At 39.4% G+C, this 22,772-nt stretch overlaps 1 protein-coding gene across 1 annotated transcript; it reads right to left on the reverse strand.

Moving 5' to 3' along the window:
• Positions 1-1,682: 1,682 nt before the first annotated feature.
• On the reverse strand, positions 1,683-22,226 carry LOC148898354 (alpha-parvin). The gene is made up of 13 exons (XM_088997526.1): positions 21,948-22,226; positions 18,246-18,335; positions 14,425-14,495; positions 13,031-13,133; positions 10,537-10,677; positions 9,807-9,922; positions 9,604-9,662; positions 6,218-6,237; positions 6,051-6,112; positions 5,015-5,083; positions 3,655-3,756; positions 2,424-2,496; positions 1,683-2,093 (listed from the first exon to the last, which is right to left on the reverse strand). The coding sequence occupies exons 1-13, from the start codon at positions 22,084-22,086 to the stop codon at positions 2,017-2,019; spliced, it is 1,122 nt and encodes a 373-aa protein (XP_088853652.1). The 5' UTR covers positions 22,087-22,226; the 3' UTR covers positions 1,683-2,016.
• Positions 22,227-22,772: the final 546 nt, after the last annotated feature.

The following is a 22,772-nucleotide window of genomic DNA, read 5'->3' on the forward strand; positions in this document are numbered from 1 at the left end:
AGTAGTTGAGCCAGGTGAAAGTGACACAAAAGCAAATAAATATGTCTCTCTTTTAAAATGGCACACAAGTACATTTTGTGCTAATCTGGGCCCGGCAACAGATAGAGTACGTAATTTCCTGTCATTGTAGGGTAAGACAATCATCCATTGCGGCATAACTATGTCCTGTCTCGGACATATGCAGTTGAGAGTCCCCACGTGACTCCAACAAAGAGCATTGATGTTACAATTATGTAACCGTATTAATATAAGAAAGTCCTAACGAGCACTGTGGAATTGATCCCCGGGCGAAGGAGTGCAGTGGAAATGATGGTAACATGGTTTTCAGATCCCTCAGGATCGGTTGCATCTGAGAAGACATTAAGCTCCAGATGCGATTACTCGAGTAAAATGCTTCTCTGCTGCAGGCACACAAATACAACTTGCACAGTGTCCACATGCCATCCCACCATTTTGTATGCCGCTGGTTCGAATTAGTGTCAAAGATGAGTAATAGCCAAGACCAGATGACTTTTGGGTGAGAGGCTGGGTACACACTGGACTGATCGCTAAGCAATCTCAGAGCAGATAGAGTATGGACAGAAAAGAGCATTCACACCTGCCTGCAATTTTGAGTCTCTAATTAACTGAACATGCTTGTTTTTGGAATGTAGGAGGGACACGGCGAGTCAAACGCAAAACCTTATAACTGTGTGACAATCATAGTTTAGTTTTGGGATACCTTTGTATCATTGAATAGTTTGACAAACTTGATTGTTTAGCTTTGAGCTTTATTAACGTAATAGGCAAAAATTAAGAATAATAAGAGTAAGAATCACGTTATTCGCCTCACAATTAAGAAATTCCCAATTTACAGACAATTGTTTGCATTCTTCGTTGGAAAAACAACTGCAGCTTGATTGAGGTATCGGGTTACCTATTTAGGAAATAGACAGATGAAAACAAACATTGATAAAGCGCTATATAAATCAATAAGTATTGTATTCTATAAATACACCAGTCTTTCCCAGTTGACTGGGCGGAAGGCAGACAACACCATGGGACCACTCATAATTTGTTCTCAGTGTGACGAGGAATTCTGCATGGTTGAGCTCAACAGCTCCTAACCCACTTTTTCCACAAAGATGCAATGGAGTTAAAAACCTGTCTTGGGAACAATACACCCTATTTTGTGTAAATTTAGGACTACATAAGCGAGAAGATATGGTGATATGGTTTTTTATGGAACATTTTTGCACACTTACAGTATACATTTCAGTCTTCAGATATTTTACTATGCTTACAATATCTTTTTTTATCCTTTCACCCCACCCCCTTTCAAATTGCTGCTGTGGACTACAAATTTCCCCATTATGGGACGATTAAAGGTTTTTTGATTCTGTGAAAGCTGATATACAAACCCTGGTGCAGCCAGGATGCAGTTGGTGGAGCTGAGAACAGTACAACAGTCTAAATAAACTGGCCTGCAATTTAGCACATTTGACTGATGAATTCCTGGTTGTGCCTTGTTTGCAGATCAGTTTCCACAGCAGTGTGGAAAGACCATTTTTGCATGGGGAAACCTTTCGTAAATCACGGCCCAAGTATACGCTGTGTCATTTAATAGCAAACTAACACTGACTGTGGAAGCATCATTTGAGTTTCTTTTCATTAGACGTCCCAGACATGAAGTAGTCAGCCTGTTATCAAGTAATGAAAGTTTAATCAAAGGCTAATCAAAAGGAGCAGAAAAAGCTAGAAAAAAATCTGACATGAGAAGTATTACCTTTACAATAAATACTATGATGCTGTTTCAATAAAAATGCGAAATATGTGTTTTTTTTTTAATATTTTTTAAAAAACGTATCCTAGGGTGACTTTTCAAAGTGATGCTGCATGGGTTAACAAGTGTGGTCATTTTAAAATGGTACGCATGAATTCAAATAAAAAGCACATTCCAACAACAAATTGATGTATTCATAAGATAATATAATTAGTATGAAGTCCATTGACATAGAAAGTCTCCTTCCTCAGTCCTCAGTCAACACTTCTGTACCTGGTGAAGAGGTTGTAGAGGACACGCAGGGTTGACTTAAGGTCACAGTTCACAATGTCTGAAAAGAGAAAAAGGAAAGGAGTGACACAGCCACCATGAGAGATCAATAGTCACAATAAAACATCATGGTATCCTGTTTTTTGTTTTTGTTTGTTTGTTTGTTTGTTTTTTTGCTAAGGTAATGTGCACCACAAAATTATTTGATAATGTCTTGGTTCATCTACCACTTTAAATACAATAAATACCAGCCAAGTTGTTTTAAGAGTGGTGTTGATGTAATAAAGAAAAATTGATGAGTTCTGACAAACCGTATTCCTTTTATTATCAAACATGTAAAAGAAATTGTCCCTGCGTTTGTTGCTAAGATGATTGCAGAACTGTTTTGTACCCTCTGGCCTTGGCTTTGGTCGCTCCAATCCTCCATCCTGCATCAGCTCGAAGGAGAAGGACACATTATGCACCTATGACGAGAGTAATAGTCTATTGCTCGTTGCACATGCTGCTCATCAATTTGCTGCCTCACCCCCACCATGCATCTAAATGAAAGCCGAACACTGCTCTGAGGAAAGCAGGAACCCTGAAGCTAAATGCCACCATACACAATGTACTGCAGAAATAATATACTTAATTAGTTATACATAGCATACATTTTCATTACTTTTTTAGTTTTAAATAGGAATCATTCTAATAGTACAAGGTTCCTAAATGTAACATAGCAATATATCCAGGCATCCATTATCTATCCGCTTATCCTCACAAGGGTCGCAGGCGTTTTTGAGACAATCCCAGCTGTCTTTGCGCAGTGGGCAGGGTACACCCTGAACTGGTTTACAGCCAATCGCAAAACACATAGAGGGGCATCTATCTGTCCTCAAATTCATACCTAGTGACAATTTCATTAACCTGTTAACGGGTACCCGGAGAAAATCCACGCAGACATGGGCTTTAATGCAAACTAGCAGTGCATATATCATAGAATGTAAAAACAATAAGCCAATCTAACTAAACAAAATGCATATGAAAATCACGATGGATTTAAATGTTTCATCACCGTTGACTGTGGCAGTATTGTGCCGTAACACAAGATGAACCAAGTTAAAAATGACAATATACTTGCACATTAACACACACGCACACACACGCATGCACGCGCGCACACACACAAATGAGCCCCAAAGCCCTCACTCCAGTCTTGCCCTGCGTAAAAGAGATTACAAATGCTATGCGTTCCCGCTTGTTCTTCCAGGCCAGAAGTGTGTGTGCATGGGTGTGTGTGTGTGTGTGTGTGCTTGTGTGTATGTTTTTGTGGAGTTGTGCATTTTGTATCAGGGATTGCCATTCTGCTTGGCAAGGGTGGCTGGCCAAGACCGTTACAAAAGGCTACTGTGGTGTCTCCGTAGATTGCCTGTTTAGAATACCGTGGTACTAGACAGGCCAATAGAGAGGAAAGATGGCTACGCATTGAATGGGCTCTGAGGGAAATAGATGAGATGAAACCAAGCCTGTGAGGGCAGACCTTGGCTATGGGTGCCTGATTCTACTCAGGAAAATGGAGGATAATCTTAAAAGTGTTTCTTCAACCATGCCACAAAAATGGAAAGAAAATTAACACGTTCAACCTTCTGGTCAAAATTTTCTGGTGTGAGGAAGAAGTTGTAGAGTGGCACAAAATATCCCTCCAGCAGACCCATCAGCAGCACCAGATAAACACCATCTGCAAACTGACACACAGCTTAAAGAATAAATGGCACAAAAAACAACCGCCCAGGCCCCTCAAAAAAGTCACTTCATGGTCTCATCCCATTCCCATTTAAAGGACAACCGACACCTGCGGACAGGTTGCCTCCATAATTTGTAAAATCACTTCAAATGACTTCTACTGAGCGCATTTTACAAAGATTCCACCACATATACAGTAGCTATATTTTACTTTTTAAAAGTCACGCTGAATATTCATGAAGTCTTGTTTGCGAGTTGATGCCGATGCCGGAAGTGGGGTCACATTCGGTACGCCCCTCACGGAGAATGCGACACACAGTGCATTTTGGGTAATTTTTTACATCTGAAAACACCGTGTTGATCGTGAAATTAGAAGGAAAACTACATAATGTGATGGTGAATCGTTGTGTGGCAGCCAATTTCGGTAATACGCATAAAGAAGGTGTTAGTTCACACAAATTCCCAGCGGACTAACCAGGAATTTCCACCGTGTCATTTGTTACTCTGTAGCGCTGTTGAGCTCTGTCTCGTCTCAACATCTGTGATGTTTGTGTGCTGCTCAAAGTGTGCCGCTGTCTCTAACCCTCCTTTTGTGTGTGTGCGTAAAACCCACCCCTCTGTCTTCTACCACGGATTTTAACCAATCACGGGCGGCTTTACGGCTCTTATAAGTGGCTCCATATACTGGACGAAATGCTGCTTGTTCGCCATCTTGTTTATTGTCTGGGCTGCTACATCGGAGTCCAGATCTCCTTCACCGGTATAATTGCTTGCAGACGGCTCAATTTGATACGGAAGGACTTCTTTCATCGATCGCAAACATTTATGCTTTTCTCTTCAGAACTATTTGAATCATATTCATAACTGGGTGAGTAACAAGAAAGCATCTTCGCCGAATCTGAACACTCTGAAGCCATTGTTTTGATTCTGGAGCAAGGCAGTGTGTGGGTGGGCCAAACTTAACGTGATGCCATGAACAAGGAGGCGGGACTTTTGAATCTCCCCAGTTTCAAGCTCATTAGTCGCAGTTTTTGGACACTTTAAGTCATTTTTATTGGTGTTTCGCATTTGACTAAAAATATCAGCCTGCGTGTTTTGGGTATTTTAGATGCAATAAAACGTTTTTCTGATGTCAGTTACGAACCAAAAAAAATGGTGTCGGTTGACCTTTAAGTAGTGCAGCAATGTTTTAGCTCTGTACCTCAGAAGTTTACATTACGTGTGTGTGTATGTGTATGTGTGTATGTAGGAGTGTCATACCTGCGTTTCCAATTCAGACACTTCTAAGTTGAGCTTGTTCAGGTGTTTATTCACAAATGTAATGAGTGTCTAGAAAACACAAAGTCGCTCATTGATCAGACAAAAAAAATAGGTATACAAATGAAAAACAAGTTCTATTCAAATGAATAATGTTTGGACAATGGCGTCTGTGTATCCCCCTTGTTGGGATTTTCTATTCTAACAGACCCAGCCAATGTTAGCTTCATTTGGAAGCTGCCTCAAGAAGGTCCATTTGGGACTGTCTCTTCCAGTCCAAGATGATTTGCTTTGAAGAGCTTAGCTGATGATGCTCTAGGTGCTTTTACTCCAAAGTGGTGAATTTGCATACCATATTTTCCACACCATGTGGTGCGCATTATAGGGCACACCTTCAGTGAACATTGTGACATTTTTTTCAGATACGTACAGTATGCGGCACTTTTTGACAACTCCATTCACCCCCAACTGAATAAACAACTGTTTTATTATTTTCTCCGAGGTAAAGTCTTCATATTTTTGTGACACAGTTGATCTTTAACAACAGTAAGATATAACATGTCATGCTATATTTATATTACATAGTGGAGGGGAACGTTTCCTCCATTCAGTAAACATGTAATCAAAATTCTGATGCTGTTACGGTAAATTAAACATTAGTGCAATCACAATGCAGCAACACTCATAATAGTGCAAAGCAATAACAATCATAATTCAATGCAAAAGCATAATAACTCAATGTCGTTCACGCATTAATGTCAATCACAATAAGAACAATCCCGTTCAACTATAAACACACAAAACAAGCACATAAAGCTAACTTTATCAGTTCATTCCCTATATAAGGCGCACCGGATTATAAAGCGCATGGTCAGTTTTTGAAAAAAATATACACTGTATGGTGCACCTACTAGTGTGGAAAATATGGTACTTTGTGGGAGTTCAAAGTTGAAATATTTACTTGTGGTTAAATGTCTGCTGTAAGACATTTCAGAATATAAATATGTGAATCAGCAGTGCCTGTGAGAAGCATCATTACCTTTTTGACAACATTCAGTTTATCCGGAGCATGGTCAAACAGGGTGTCAAAAGCATCACGCTCTATGGGAAAAACATGGATTAAATCACGAAACCCAAAAATGAAAGCAATATATGAACATAAGGAGAAAAATATTTTTAGGTAATCTGTATCGGCTAACAACCTACCATGTCTTCCGGAGAAAGCCCTGGTAAAATTAGAACAAGAGAAGAGAAAACAAAGTGTGTTAAAATAAAAATCACATTATTCGCAATTTCACACTTGAGTCTCTACAAAAAAGGAGAGAATTAAAAGCAACTGCTTCCAATTCAACCACAGAGGAATGTGGAGAATGGGCAGAAGGATTATAAATGATGGAACAATAGACGTAGCTATGGCATCATAATTACACCGTGGAGAAGCACAGGTACATCTCGGCTATTGAAAGAAGCCAGGCATCAGCTATGAGAGGTCCACAGTGACGCCATAGTGTCACATGATGTTGACAGCAAAACAACACTGCTGGATACTGACACAATAAATGAAGAGCTTCAGCGTCTTCATGTTTGGAGAGAACATCTTGTGTCATGACCATGTTCTTGTGTTCCTCCAGCAGGTGGCAGTGTAGTTTCTCTTCTAATGTGCACAACTGCTGCCAATTTGATCATCATGTTTAAGGCATGAAATTAATGCGTCTGTATAAACTCTCAGTCGTACAGGAGTAGTCCATCGATGAAAAGGTTTCTTGAGCGGTCATCTGTACTTCTTTGAAGGTGTTGGACGTTTCACTTCTCATCCAAGAGGCTTCGTCAGCTAACTAACTATTTGCTGGTAGCTCTGGCCATATACATATATATACACATATATATATATATACATATACATATATATACACATATATATATATATATATATATATATATATATATATATATATATATATATATATATATATATATATATATATATATATATATATATATATATACATATATATATACAGTAAAGTCTCGTTATATCGATATCGGTTATATCGATAGTGCCGCTTATTACGATACTATTTTCATTTCCCTTGCACATTTCTAGTCTTTTTATGTATAATTAGTACCGTTTAGTACGATACCCGGTTATTACGATAATCCGGTTATTACGGAGCTCCTTTTCATCCCCCGCCGGCCATTTTTGTTGTTTATATCGATATATCCGTCGCGCCATTGGTCAACTTGGTCACGTGTCTTGTTACGTGTCACGTCATCAGTCGCGCCATTGGTCGACTTGGTCAGGTGACTTGGTTACGTGCCCAGCACCCGTGTAGCAGAGCCATTTTCATTTTCAGACGCTAGCTCGTGTGTAGCAGACGAGATTGAAGTGTTTGTGTTAAAAGGTAAAAATGGGAAGCAGAAGAAGATTGATGACTTTTTTAAATTGTATACATAATACAGTAAGATGTAAGCGTTGCAGTTTCCCTGTTGTGTTATGTACATGCCCACTGTACTGTATATGAATGCAATCGTTTTTTGCAACAATGTTTCTTGTTTTGTCTGCTGTAGCGCGATGATTTTGAAAATTATTAACATTCCATACTGTGTATTAAAGGACAGCCGATGTCACTTTTTATTCAAATGCAAATAAAAATGACTTCACGCCAAGACGTCTTGCATTGCTTGTGAATCCAAACAATGGCTTCAGATACGGATAATATGCTTTCTTGTTACACATCCAGTTATGAATATGTTTCAAATACACTGTAGTTCTGAAGATTAAAGCATACATGTTTACAATCATTAAAGAATTATATGTGCCATTTTGAGGCAACATTGGGGGAACATCTCTCACCCCAAAAAAAAGGGAGCTAATGGCCAGCTCCGTTTCTTATATGGCGCTTGGCTGCCCTCTTTTGGCGGCTTTTGTTTAATGCAGCTCGGCGCAGGATCGGATATATCGATAGTCCCGGTTATATCGATATTTTTTCGGACTCCCTTGAATATCGATATAACGAGACTTTACTGTGTATATATATATATATATATATATATATATATATATATATATATATATATATATATATATATATATATATATAGGCCTGCAAGGCCTTCTCTGCAGAACTAAAAATATCTGAATCACAGACTATATATTCTTTTTAAATAATTCCTAATTGTCTTTCAGCTTCCTTTCACTACTTTTTGCCCTGTTGTGCTACTTCCAGATGTGTGTTTTCGTATTTAAGCATTTAACCAATCACATTTCAGCCATCATTTGTTACCAGGGTCAGAAATCTAACCTGGACGCACGCCTTCACAATCAGTTCTGCGGGCCCAGTCGCATCAAAAGTGTCGATCAAACTGTTGCTCTAACCAATCAGATTTCGAGTTGGCAACCCAAGGCCTGCTCTAAGGCGCTGGCAACGTCAGAGTTTTTGCAAAGTATGATTGGCTAGTCACAGGATTGTCTAGTCACTAGCCAATCATAGTATCACTAGCTGCAAATGATAAGCACATACTGGCCAGAGCTAGCACACTGTATCTATAGCGAGCTGCATAAGCAAATATTTTGGTTTTGGTTTTATCAATCCACAATGGCTGAAGGAGAAGAAAAATGGATTTGGTTACATATTTACTGTTAAAACCATTTTCAAGACGGACTTTTCAAGAAAAAATGGTCATCATTAAGAAAGGTTGCTCAGTTATTTCCACACTCCACTTTCTTCAGTCTGTACTGATTCAGACGTAGCACTACTGAAGAAAAATGGATTTGGTTACAGATTTACTGTTAAAACCATTTTCAAGACGGACTTTTCAAGAAAAAATGGTCATCATTAAGAAAGGTTGCTCAGTTATTTCCACACTACACTTTCTTCAGTCTGTACTGATTCAGACGTAGCACTACTGAAGGCCTAGCGATGAAATCCACGGCCCGCCACTGATATATATATATATATATATATATATATATATATATATATATATATATATATATATATATATATATATATATATATATATATTGCAGGTAACATCCGATTTACGACTGCCACCGCTACAGCCAGCAACGCGACAGAGGTCCGTGCATGATGATTTATTAAGCTACAACACAAAGCACTGGTCCCAAAGAGGACCAGTAGAATAATCAAAAATAAAGAATATAAAAAACGACGAGTGGGGCGGAGGGGTGCAATGGGAACCCCGACAATGGTAAGAAGCAACTCGCAGACAGTGGTGTAGAAACGGAACAATCCCAAAAGGATTACGGGATGTGAGGGGGAGGGCTTGGACCGAGCACCGAAGACAAAGTCCAGGGTAATACAAAGTACAAATACAAGTTGACAGCGTCCCGTTTTCGTACCCGCTGTTCTGAAGAACAAAGCGGGGAGGCGTGGCCCCGCCCCCAGCTGTCAATCCGATGTGACAATATCGAACAAGTAGTTTATTTGCCGGAGCAGCATTGCACGACATGAGGATACAAAATAACTGTTTCTTAACAAACACGTACGACAATTTTCTCCAGCATGACAGCAATTTGAAGTGTTCAATTAGCCTGCCATACATGTTACTTGTTCAGTTCTATGACTTACTCTGTGTTCCCAGTGATTTCTTCCTGAATTTGTCTGGATTGCAGGATGCCCTCTCTTTTCTGAAAGCCAGAGAAGGGCTATGTTATTCTGACAGGAAAATGATGCCAACAATTTATGTGAACACCTGGCGCGACCTCGTACAACAATGAACTAAGACAAAAGAGCATGAAATGCAAAAAAAACACCATGGTGATGACACTCACCTGGACCACGACAACTTGAATAGAAACATGGTCCGGCAATCTGATTGGTGCTCTGAAGTGTTGCGACAGTGCTACCAGTAGATGGAGGATGGCGACAATACTCTTTGCATGAACAGCTTCATGTCATGAAAGACAGAGAAGTTCACTGATTATTCACATGAATATTTGCCTACCAGTCAGAATTAATGTAGTTCAAGATGCAATTCTTAATCTGCGTCATTGTTATTTTTATTGTGATTATTATTGGCTGGGATAGACTCCAGCATCCCCCGCAACCCTAAGGAGGAATAAGCGGTATGGAAAATGGATGGATAGATTTTATAAAATCCCACACTTGTGAATGTGTTGACTGCTCAACCTCCTTTAGAATTTTAAAATTCTGTACCTTTTTTTAAATATATCGACTGCAGATATGCTATGAGGTTTGCAACTCAAACACTGATGATGATAAAGTTATTTTGACCTGGTTTTGAACACACATTCTAAGAACCTCCCATATATAATTCCACTCATGTGCATCACGGTGTTTTCCCCATCTGGGTCTGGAATTCACTTCCAAACTAAATGATATTGCAAAATGAATTTGTAAAATGCTGGACATATATAAAATCAATCCTTTACTCCACATTCTACTTTACCGAAAAAAAGATGACAGCATTACATGTTGACGATAAAACTGGATGAATGATGGTAAGTGACTAGGGTGAAAGACCAGAACAGTTTCACTTACAGTCAACATTCCAGCGAATATTCCTGGTGGAGAGTTTGAGCGAGTCGTTGATCCGTTCTAAAACAGTCTGCAACTTCTGCTTCTGTGCGATCTCTGACTGTGTCACCTCTGCAACATTGAGTTTCTCACTTTCCAGCTTTTCTGAAACCCATCACAAGCATAAGGAATAGACATGGACAGACAGGTGCGAGTGAGCGACATGGATGAGGGAGACCGAGTGAACCACTAAAACACCATCGTTCACTACCTGTCAAGGTAGGTCCTATTTTGCTTCATTTATTTTTCTCCACAGGCATCACAGTACCTGGCTGATCCCGTGCCCGACGTGCCTTCTTTCACTGGATTATTTGTCGTAAATATGGCTTCGTGCTCCACTTGCACTCATAACATCCTTCTCACACAGAGGCTTACCCTGCTCGAGGGTCATGGCCATCAGCTCGAGCAGAATAATGTGGTAATCGAAGACCTGGCAGAGACTACATTTAGCGTGGGTTGTAGTCAGCCTTCCAGGCCGGTTAGCATTAGTCATAAGAGGGATGCTAAGATGCATAGCAGTTCCATTCCACCTTGGTCAACTGGGTCCCGCACTTTTTTTTAAAGGTGACTCCATCACTTGAACATATCGCTTTAAAACCTAGTCGACTTATCGTGTGTTCCTGGAGCACCGGAAATTGAATCCAACCATGTAGAGCTGGCACGCCAGAGGCATAGACACTAGCGAAACGCTCACATTAGATACTTGGACAAAGTGACACATGTCGGCTCAAATGACACTAGAATGAGACAATCACAAAGTTTGAAAGTGACGACAAAGTCAAAGGGTTTGTGAGCGACTGACCGCATGAGACATTGGAAGCATGGATCATATGGAAGCTCGTGCACAAATGGGAAAAGTGTGTGACAGTGCTGGGAGACGACATTTGACAAAAGCAGTAAGCAAGCTTTTACTTGTATTACAAGTCCTAATAATGAAAAATTCACCTTATTTATTGAATGCCCATTGTATATTGACCAATATGAAATATTAATATGGTAATACCTCGGTATGTCGGTATGTTTGTTAAAAGTCATTATAAGTGATTGCATGCTGGGTCCGAGAGGACAGTAATTTCATCTGTGTTGTATGTCATGCATATTAGCATATTTGACAATAAAGCTGACTTTGACTTTGACCTCAGCTAACGAATTTTTCGCTTTAAGAACATTACATTCGCGAGATTATAATCTTGGCACACGAATTAGTTTTCGGGAAACACACGGAGTGCCACGGTGGCTGGCGGACCAGTTTTCGGCGGAAGAACACCAAACCACACGGCCGTACAGCGCCATTGTGGCTGCCGGACTAGTTTTCCACACCCCCTTCGAGTGCAGACATGGTTTGCTATTACTAGAGTACTAACCCCAACACAGGCTAGTGTCAAGCCACAAAAGAAAATTACGGTTGAGCAGAAGAAGGAGATTATCGAGAAACAGAGGTGTGCGTTTGTGTGACTTAGCTGTCCCAGTACCAGTATGCTACCATCCTTCGGAACAAGGAAGTTATTAAAGGTGCATGTGTTGCTAAGGGTGTTTCCATGTTGTCTAAGCAACAGTCTCAGGCAATAGAAGAGGTTGAAAAACTTCTGTTAATTTGGATTAACGAAAAGCAGCTAGCAGGGGACATAGTGAGTGAAGGAATTATCGCAGATAAAGCACGGCAACTTCACTCAGATATCGTCAAGAGGCAATCTGGAAGTTTGTCATGTATTGATGATTTTAAGGCTAGCCACGGATGGTTCGAGAACTTTAAGCGTCGTAGAGGGATTCATAGTGTCATTCGTCATGGTGAGGCAGCCAGTTCTGACGATAAAACTGCCGAAGCTTACAAGGAATCATTCCTCAAGATGGTGGAAGAAGAAGGCTACGTTCCTCATCAAGTGTTTAATGCTGATGAAACCGGCCTATTTTGAAAAAAAAGACGCCTAACCAGACTTTCATTACACAGGAAGAGAAGTCCGTCCCTGGGCATAAGCCTATGAATAATAGGCTAACCCTCCTTCCTACACTCCTTATGGAATGTGATTCTCCTTCCAAACAGTAACTCCCGTCCTCCCTCCTACCTCATCCCACTCCATTCCATCAAGCCATCAACGACCATCACAAAGGTAAATGAAACAATTTTATTATACAGTACAGTTTATTTAATTCCAATACAATATCACATTTATTATACATAAAATAAGGTATAGTTTGTGTAGTTTTAAGGCTTATTTAGTAGAAAATAATGTTATATTGGGACCTGGGAACAGATTATTCTCATTTTAATGGTTTCCTATGGGAAATTCATGTTTGGAAGAGACACTTTTTGCCTTACAGACACTTTCTGGGAACCAATTAAGTTCGTAAGATGAGGTCTCACTGTACACTTTTTCAGTCATATCCACTAGTCCTAGTGTAAACCTTTGAAACGCTAATAACCGGTGAAAGTGTATTAATCGTGACTCAAAAAACTCACCGAATAATTTTTGCAGGACCTGTCCATCATAGAGATCTTCAGCCAGATCCTTAACAATGATCCTTTCGCCAACAAGAACATCATTTATCCAATCGATCAACACCTGTATTAGGGCATGAAAAAAGGTATTGCAGTAATGTAAATGATTTGCTGTCCACTTTTTTTAGCTTTTCATCTGTCTACGTTTTCATTCCATTGTTGATTTACTTTGTTTTCTATGCTTAAAGGACAACCGACGTCTCCGGACAAGTTGTGTCCATAATGTGTAAAATGTCTTCAAAAGACTTCTACTGAGCATATTTTACAAAGATTCCACTGCATATAGCTATATTTTACGTTTTAAGACTCTCGCTTAATATTCCGGAAGTCTTGTTTTTGAGTTGGTGACGAGTCCGTACGTTACGTCACTGGAGGAACGCCCCTGACTGAAAAAAGGACACATTGTAGCAGTCCTTCCATCACGTCAATGCATTTTGCTGTACTTTGGTCAGAAAACGTCGTGTAGGACCAAAAAGAGGCAGAAGAGAGCGGCAAAGTTCCATGTAAGGAATTAATCAGCCTGTGGAAACGGGCTGATTAATTCCTTACACGGCTTTGTCGCCATGTTCTGCCTTTTTTGGGTGTGACATTTCCCACCCCTGATGTCTCAAAATGACACGGAATAAATTCTTTAATCGATTGCAAACATGTATGCTTTCTTCTTCAGAACTATTTGAATCATATTCATAACTGGATGAGTAACAAGAAAGCATATTCTCTGAATCTGGAGCCATTGTTTTGATTCTCGAGTAAGGCAAGACGTCTTAACGTGACACCATAAACATGGGGGCGGGACCTTCTGAAACTGGCCACTTCCGGTTTCAAATTGAAGTACAGTAAAGTCTCGTTATATCGATATCGGATATATCGATAGTCCCGATTATATCGATACTATTTCTATGCACGCAAGGAGAAAATTACATGCAAACAGGGTCGGATATATCGATAGTCCCGGTTATATCGATATTTTTTCGGACTCCCTTGAATATCGATATAACGAGACTTTACTGTACTTTTTAGACACTTTAAGTCATTTTTATTGATGTTTTGCATTTGACTAAAAATATCATACTTCGTGTTTTGGGTATTTTAGATGCTATAAAACGTTTTTCTAATGTCAGTTAAGAAACAAAAAAGTGACGTCGGTTGTCTAATGTGCCAACGACTCTTAAGTTTCCCTTCTTCAGTTCTCATTATAATTTCGCTCTGGCTTTCTTCAATCATAGTGATTAGCAAGTACTTGTATCACACTACTATGTTGGAGAAATGATGTGATTATATTTTATTGTAAAATGACCTTGTAGCAACTCACGTTACGTATTCATATCGAGAGTCTTGTTTCTGACAACACTCACCTTCATAAGTTCTTGCAATTTTCGGTCGTTCTTGGAGTTGGGATCCACCATAGTACGCACTTCATTCTCCTCTAGAAGATGAACAAATGTGCCGTTATCAGTGTTTGAAATAACGACTGCCCAGATGCCCAAGGCGTGTAACTTTTACGCTGCGCATACAACTTCCAGGACCTCTCTGCCCGGCTGGCCGACAACTTTTTCCAAAAAAAAAAAATAATAAAACGATTTTTTTCAAATGAAACGTTTGCTTTATTCCGATTTTGAAATATTAGTTTCGTTTGGCAATTTTTTTTTTTTTTTTTTTTTTTTTATTGCAATTGTTAATTTCGGTTCATTTGTCAATTGACATACTCGGCAGCCAATCAGAAGCCTGCATCGAATAACTTCGCGCCCGGACTTTCGCGAGCGTGCTCAGGTCAAGCATTTGCCTATCATTTTCAAAAGTAGACGCACAGAGAACACAACAAAAATGGATACGTGGTTAGCAATCAAGCCAAAACCTCAGCCCCAGCAGACTCAAAAGAAGCGAACAAAATTCATGAGGCGACAAAACGTAAACGTTCATTAAGAGCATCGTGGAAAGAGGAGTTTACGTGGCTTGCAGCAGACTACGCAACGCAAATATTGCACTGTGCAACCTGCCGGGAAGTGTATGGACAAACCACAACTGGAGCAAAATCATCAGCAAGGGATATTTACGACAAAGTAAGCAAGGGAGCATTTGTGGTAGGTACATCAAAGTTTCAGCATGATGGACTAGTAAACCATGCGTCATCCAACGGCCATCTACGTGCAACCTCCATTTTGGATGTAAGGAACGCTACTCACGAGGCAAAAAAAATAACTTCCCAGGAGACAAAATGTTGCAATTGCTCAACGAACAAAATGTGTCTAAATTAAACAAACTGTTTACCAATTCACATTGTGTGACAAAAAAAAGCAAAACCACTTTCTGATTATGAGTGGCTTTGTCAAGCAGATGAGAAGAAAGGTATAGAAATTGGTTCAACATACAGGAATGTAAATACGTAGTTGCAAACAATTTATTGTAGCGATGGCTGAGGTGGTGCGAAATGACATTGAAGACAAGATGAAAGATGCACAATTTGTGTCTATTTTGGCAGACAGTTGGGTCGTTCATGTCTGGAACATGAAGTTATCTACATTGATTTCGCCAGCAAGGGTAACATCCACTGTTTTTTTCTTGGCATGATGGAGTGTGAATCTGGAACAGCGCAAGGATTATATGACACAATATTGAAATCACTACTGTTTAATAACATTACAAAGAATGCCATTCTAAGAAAATGGTTGCCTATGTATGTGATGGCGTAACTGTGAATACTGGCAAAACAAAACGATTAATTTCTCACTTCGAGCAAGATTCATGGCCGTGTGTTGTCATGGTAAGATGCTTGGCACACCGTGTTGAACTTGCATTTAAGGTTGCTCTCAAAAGATCAAAAAGTGTTGAAGACGTTATAAATCTGCTGGGTCAGTTACATAAATTTTACCACAAGAGTTCTAAGCAGACTGCAGGACTCAAGAAGACATCAGAAGAGAAGTCTCTGTCATCAGGCACATTCACTCGAGTTGGTGGCACAAGATGGGTGGGTCATCTGCAAACAGCACTGAGGAATTTCTTCAGATCCTATGAGGCTGCTCATCATCATCTCACAGAGGTAGGTTTTAAAACTGATATAGATATTTTACATTTATATTTGTTCTTTTATTAGTGACTACCATACATAATGTAGGCCTTCTTCTCATCATATTAATTTTCTCAATGCTGTAATTATTTTCTCAGGTTGCTGCCAGCCCGTCGCAGTCAGCTGTACAATCCAAGGCAAAGTATTTAATTGGAAAGATGACTTCAGCTGCACTGTTACACTTTGCGCACTTCCTTCTGGACGTGACCATAACGTTGGTGAAGCTCTCAAAAGCATTGCAAGAAAGATGCATCTGGTCCATCCACAATTTGTGACCACGCCGACACACATCAATAAACTAAAAGAGAAGCCTGGACCAGAAGAAAGAAAGAAAGTTCAGTGAGAGTGATGGAACATTCTTTGGCATACATCTCACAAGATCACCTGCTAATCCTCGGGACACCAGCATACCAAAGACATTAAAAGAATTGGAATACTGCTTGAAAAATCGCTTGAGTGATGTGCATGAGGGGATTTTGGAAGTAACAATTCTTGCTGACCTTAAATCATGGCCAATCAAATACCAATCAGAGTTTGGTGATGACTTAGTGGCCAGAGTCATTGATAAATACAGGGACATATTATTGTATCAGGGCATTGATATATCAGAGGCAGAAGTAGAGTGGATTGAGCTCAAAGAAATATTGTATAACTCTCGGTTGAAAATACACACCATGGACTGGGTGAGCATAAACGAGCAATTTAAGAGCCAAACATACTGAGTGTCATGGATTTGCTTCTGAGCCTTCGAGCTGCTACATCGGAATGTGAGAGAGGTTTTTCTAAAATCAAGCAAATTTTAGAAAACCCAATATAGGAATAGGAACAGAAGCAGCACAATGACTACTGATGACAGTTCAGCTACACACTGCAGACATTGTGGAGTATGACCCGACAGCAGCAATTCAGCCCTGGGTGCAGAACCATCACAGAAGGCCAGCATTTATGGACAAAAAGAAGAGGAAATTAATGCTAAGAAGTGTTCCAGATTTTACTAGAGACTCTCTGGCTGAGGATACATCAGAACACAGTGACTTGAGTGACATGGAACAAGAAGAAATGAATGAAGATGACTAAATAATGGTACATACTGATTGCAGATGGAAAACAATGATGTCATATACATGCAATTAATGCAGATTTATAATAAACATAATTTTTAAGTGTTGTTCTGTTATATATTCTGATTATGAATCCTTAATACTTTGCAACAATTGTCTTTTTTTTGCGATTAGTCGTCTTATTGTGTTTCAAGTTGTGAAAAACCGGGCAGGCAACTTTCCAGAGTTGTCTGCCCGGGTGTCCGGTAACTTTTTGTCATGAGTTTCAGACACTGCCGTTATGGTTTAAATTTCTTTATGGCAGCGCATCAACATTGATCACAATGTCTTATCTTTTTTTTTTGTGGGGGGTGGATAATTGATGACTCAAAAGCATTCGTGAGACCATGCGCCACCCGGTAGAGTCCATGAATTTAGAGAATATCTTTCATTTCTACTTGATAGAAGACAAATGAACCAAACAGTATTTCCCAGTTGAACTAGAGTTTCACATTGGTTTTACTTTTGTCATTTATCTCTACTACAGAGCACCAGACACTTTGAAGTGCTCATGGAATTTCTTTACAGTTGGACACTTAGTTATTCTACAAGAACTGCTACTGGTCACTTTGAAATGGGGTAACAATTACCTGCAGTAACAGCACAAATGTCATAGAATCGTTTTCTGTCGCTAATCACTGCAGCTCTGCTAGACACTTTGCACATTGTCTCAGAGTTGTCATTGGGTGGTACTGCTGCATGATGGTACCCTTACATTACGAAAAGTATTTCAATACCGCTTGTCATGTCCTTGTTTCTTGTAGGTGCTTGTTATTGACAACAGTAGTGAAGCCTGTATGACTGGAGATTCATTTCTTGTGCGTTCTACACACTTGGCCAATAAAGAAGATTCTGATTTTTGAGTGTTAAAACCAAACATAAATCAATCTTTGTATATTTTTCAAGGTATTCCACTTAATCCTCTGTTTTGTATGCAAAAGATTTATAGACAGTCTATAGCTTCTGAAAACATTAAGCATCATGTGTAATTGAGAGACTGTAATGCAAATACCAAGCATGGTGTCTTCAGGGTCAAGCTCATAGTGGGTGGGGCTGAGAGGAAGGTTGATGGCATTTATCCCCTCTTCCTGAAGTTCAGACACTGGAGTGACAAAAAACAGATATGAATGACTTAAAACAACATAATTTTGATGTCAATGTAAAAGACAATGGGTAATTCAAAGGCCAAAAAATCAGTCGAATGATAAAATTGTGAAAATATGAACCAATATTTTAAATGACTGCAGATTCGTATTCATTGTTGAACAGTAAGTTCCAACAGTTCCAATAATAACTGTTTTATGAAAAATTACCCAGGAATTCCTCTTGTATTGGGGCTAAAAAGAAAACAGTCATTCCCTCTTTTGCCAAACATTTGGTGGGCCGTAACTTCCAAACCCATGCTCTGATTTGGGGTAAAATCAACATTGTGTTGGTTACGTGCCCCGGTGTCATTTACTTTCAGATGCTGAATTTAAAGATCCAAAATTAGACTCCAAAACACTCGGCCACAAAACATGTTTTGTTCCGCATAGACAAACGTGTACGACTTTCCCTTGTCTTAGGTTCAGCATTGTCTCTATCACCAACAGTTGAGATCTGCCTGTATGCAAAGAGTATCCTTACGAATGTTGTTCATTACATCTTCTGACCTTCCTCGATTTGTATTTGATTCATAATATCCTGTGCCTATCAGTCTAGCACTTTAACGTCCTTATCCTGTCTTCACTTTTGTTCCATCAAGCTATTATTCCACTTTACGATGGCAACTACGATGGCTGCTGATCATAAGTGTCACAGTGACTCAAAATCGAATCAACGATCAGCGAAAAAAAGGCTGCAGGCCAAGGCCTTCCATCAAATCATAAAACGCACATGAAGCCACGCACGCTGAGTGAGTACGTGTGTGCGTGTCTCTTGTCCTGCCAGCATGAATTTGATGTGATTACATGCAACAGCAGAAAATGAGGCTCAGCTGTGGAACAGAACACCAGAGCAGCACCAGGTAATCATCCATTTAATAGGAGACCTTTCCACTTTCATGGAAAAAAAGCTTGAATATCATGCTCATAGAGGGAAGGATGTGTTTTCAATGTTGGAACAGAATGATACCATTATTGACTTCCAGTTGACAACCTCAATAATGTGAGTCTTGTCTCACATTTTGGCATTTATTCAGATATTCTGACCGAGTTGGATACTTTACGTGTTCATCTGATCGCGTTCTAATCATTGATAGAAACGGTGGTGAATAAATTTGCACATCCTATTTTTCAATGTTGAAAAAAGGTGAAAAGGAATTAAATACCGCTTCACAATTGTGTTCTGCTCGATGTTAATTCTATCTAACACATTCATTTCTGCTTATTAACCGATGATTTTTGTTCAGGTGGAGTTTCACAAGTATCCACAAACAAATAAAAAACAAATAATTCAGCTAATTTTTGGGTGCCCATTAATGCACAAATGTACCTGCCCTTTTATTTCTCCCACAGCCGTGCCAATATTTTTTTGTCTTCCTGAATAGTCTGCATCTGGTCAGTGAGATTATTCCACTATACAAAAATAGAGGGGGGAAACAGTCACAGATGTGTTTTTAATGATACGAATTAAGAGTAAAACAATAATTGCTTTAAATGAGAGAAAAAATGTATGACACAATTGGGTGCCTCGCGAAACCTCAGGGCTGAAGCAGTTACCATATTTTACAGTGTATAAGACACACCTCCAATGAATGACTAGTCAGGAGCCAGTGGCTCCTGACTAGTCAACAAGTCCTGTTGTGACTCAATATTACTTCACATATAAGTCACATCTGCATCTTAGGCGCGGGGTCATCTTTGAAGAAAATCAAGGCTTTTGGGTGCGCCTTATACGCCGGAAAATACGGTGCCTAGGTATGCCTTATGGTAACTCCGTCTTTGTGAGACAAAATACTGTCTTGGTACTCTTTGCACTTTTTAATGTGTGGCTATGAGCAAAACCAAATATCTAACACACAAATAAATACTATAGTGTCACTGTAAAATCAGAGTGGATATTAAAAGTTTCTGAAAAAATTGGGATGCAAAGACCCAAAAATAGGCAAATGTCAATGGCTTCTTGTGCCACACTTTCAGGCAAGCCCATGTACTGTACGTGGACAGGAAATACAAATCCAGCAAATTGGAATAAATCATTTGCGGCTTTAAAAAGAAATTACATTTAAAGCACAAATTGTGCACTAAATTTGAAAATCATTTAATTTTTATCCTTTCTGACAATGCAACTGAGACTATTTCCAGACTTAGACTTTTTTTATTTTTATTTTATTTTATGACGATACTAGAGCAGCGTGTTCTACCGGAGACAAATGACTTGTGTTCTACACACTTGAACAACAAAGATGATTCTGATTCAGCTTGCCCTCGCCACACTTAATCGCAGGTTCTTGACCGAAACAACTGTAACCATTACAGCCTGGTGCATTTTTAACGCTGCCACGACTTTTTAAAAAGTCTCAACTTGCAATGTCCATTTATCTTCTGTTCTATCAGTTGATAATCTCATTCTTCTGTTTGATTATGCTTCTGTAGAGAAACTATGCAATGAGTTTAATGTGGTTCCAATTAGAGTACTTGTGTAATGCAGCAAATCTCGATTTGAAATTGCATTATCTAGCAAGCTTCATGTAACAAAGAGGGTACAGAAAGTGCATAAGAATGAACGACTGTGTTGTCATATTATTTTTTATTGTTTTTTTGACTTGAAAATGGTGCTGCCGCCTTTCCAGCAGCTCCTGTATGTTGTTTTTCTACTTTCATCTTTCCTTTCATCTTTCTTTCATAACTTTGCTGTTGTCAAATATAAATGTATCCGTTGCAAGACTAATGAAGGTAAATTCAATTCAATCCAATGCCAGTGTTAGCGCAAGTATATTGTTTACCTGACCAAATCTGTAACATCTGTACAGCACGGTGAGCTGGCTACTCTTTGTAAAGACCATGTTTTATTTTATTGATTTTCTACATTAACATAACATATAGTTCACCATGCTTTTTAAGGTGTAATACACTACTTATTGCTAAAACAGAAATATTGCTGCTCATGTCTCATCATAAACGATAGCTGAATTCATCCAAATTTCAGGGTTTTAGATGTAAAGTTGTACAAGAACCATTGACAAATCTGCGATGTCGGGTGTCACACAAGACTCATGACTTGAGAGGGACCATCTATGATTTCTTTGGTCTTGTGTTTCGCCTTTGAGTATGTTAAAAAGGAGACCAACATATGTCAAATTTGTAAAGATGCAATCCAAACAATATTCTTTACTCAGTGTTAGGTGTGAAGTAGATTGAGAAACCAATGACGTTCGTAAACGAATGTATAATCCTTCAGGTTACATTGTTGTAATTGTTTTATGATTTCGAGGCACAAATCTTTGCACGTGAGATTATAAAACTGGCTAACAGGCTACGCGGTTAAATATTTCTTTTCCACGGTTATTGTCAAAAACCAGAGTTAGTGTCGAAAAGAAGGCGAGCCTTGACAGAGACCCGCAGGACAAATTCTTTACCCTACATGGATAAAGACACGTAGTCCAGAGACAAACGACTGTGATTACTCAGTGATGTGACAACATAAAAAGAAAAAATACCAATACCCCAGAGTCCATTGTGTTCTCTTAACTTGCGGAAACGAACGCCGATCCTTGGACAGATTAGTTCTTTACCTTCTTTAGCTTTCTTCCTCCTTGCCAGAGTTCCACCAAGTTTTCCTAGGAAAGAGTCGTCTTTCTTTCTCGAAGAAGGAGATTTCGGCGTCGTCGGCGATTTAGGGGAAGACGGCGACTTCTGAGGAGAGGAAGCCATTGCATGTACAATTCGTCAAGCCGACGATGCTTAATTTAAAATTTCGAGTTGACTTGGAAATTAAAAGTTTGTTGGAAGTGGGGGCGGAAAATCCTAGTCGACACCCGAAAGCGGAAATGGAATCCCACTTTTCTTCCCGAAGTTGGTCGGAGACAAGTCAGAAGCTACGCCTTTCCGGAGGAACATCGAGCTCAAGCGACGGACGCCGAACATTTTCATAGCTGACAGTATTTGACAACGACAAAATAAATCTTATTTCCCTTTCGGCATTCCCCTTCAGGGGTCGCCACAGCGAGTCAATGTCCCCCGTCTTCAGATATTTGATTCGCATGTTCGTTTTGGCAAAGCTTTTACATCGGATGCCCTTCCTGACACAACCCTCTGTATTTAACCAGCCTTGGGACCGGCACAATCAGTCACTGGCTCGTGTCCCCTTGTGGCTACAGAACAAGTAATAAATAAAAAATAAATACATACATGCGTACAATATAACAATAAAAAAACAAGGATGTCTGTCTGCAAAACCGAAACCCTTTTCGTCTGTTTGCACTGCAAAGTTTGGTTGAAAATGTGTTTCTCTTTCACATCCTGAGAATATAGTCACAAAATGAATCAAATCAACGATGTTCACATTTGTTATTTATCAGTGGGAAAACGCATAAATCAATTTATTATAGATTGGGCTC

The sequence above is a fragment of the Hippocampus bargibanti genome, linkage group LG05 (genome assembly GCF_051943395.1).
Source record: "Hippocampus bargibanti isolate YZ-2025 linkage group LG05, ASM5194339v1, whole genome shotgun sequence".
NCBI lineage: Eukaryota > Metazoa > Chordata > Actinopteri > Syngnathiformes > Syngnathidae > Hippocampus > Hippocampus bargibanti.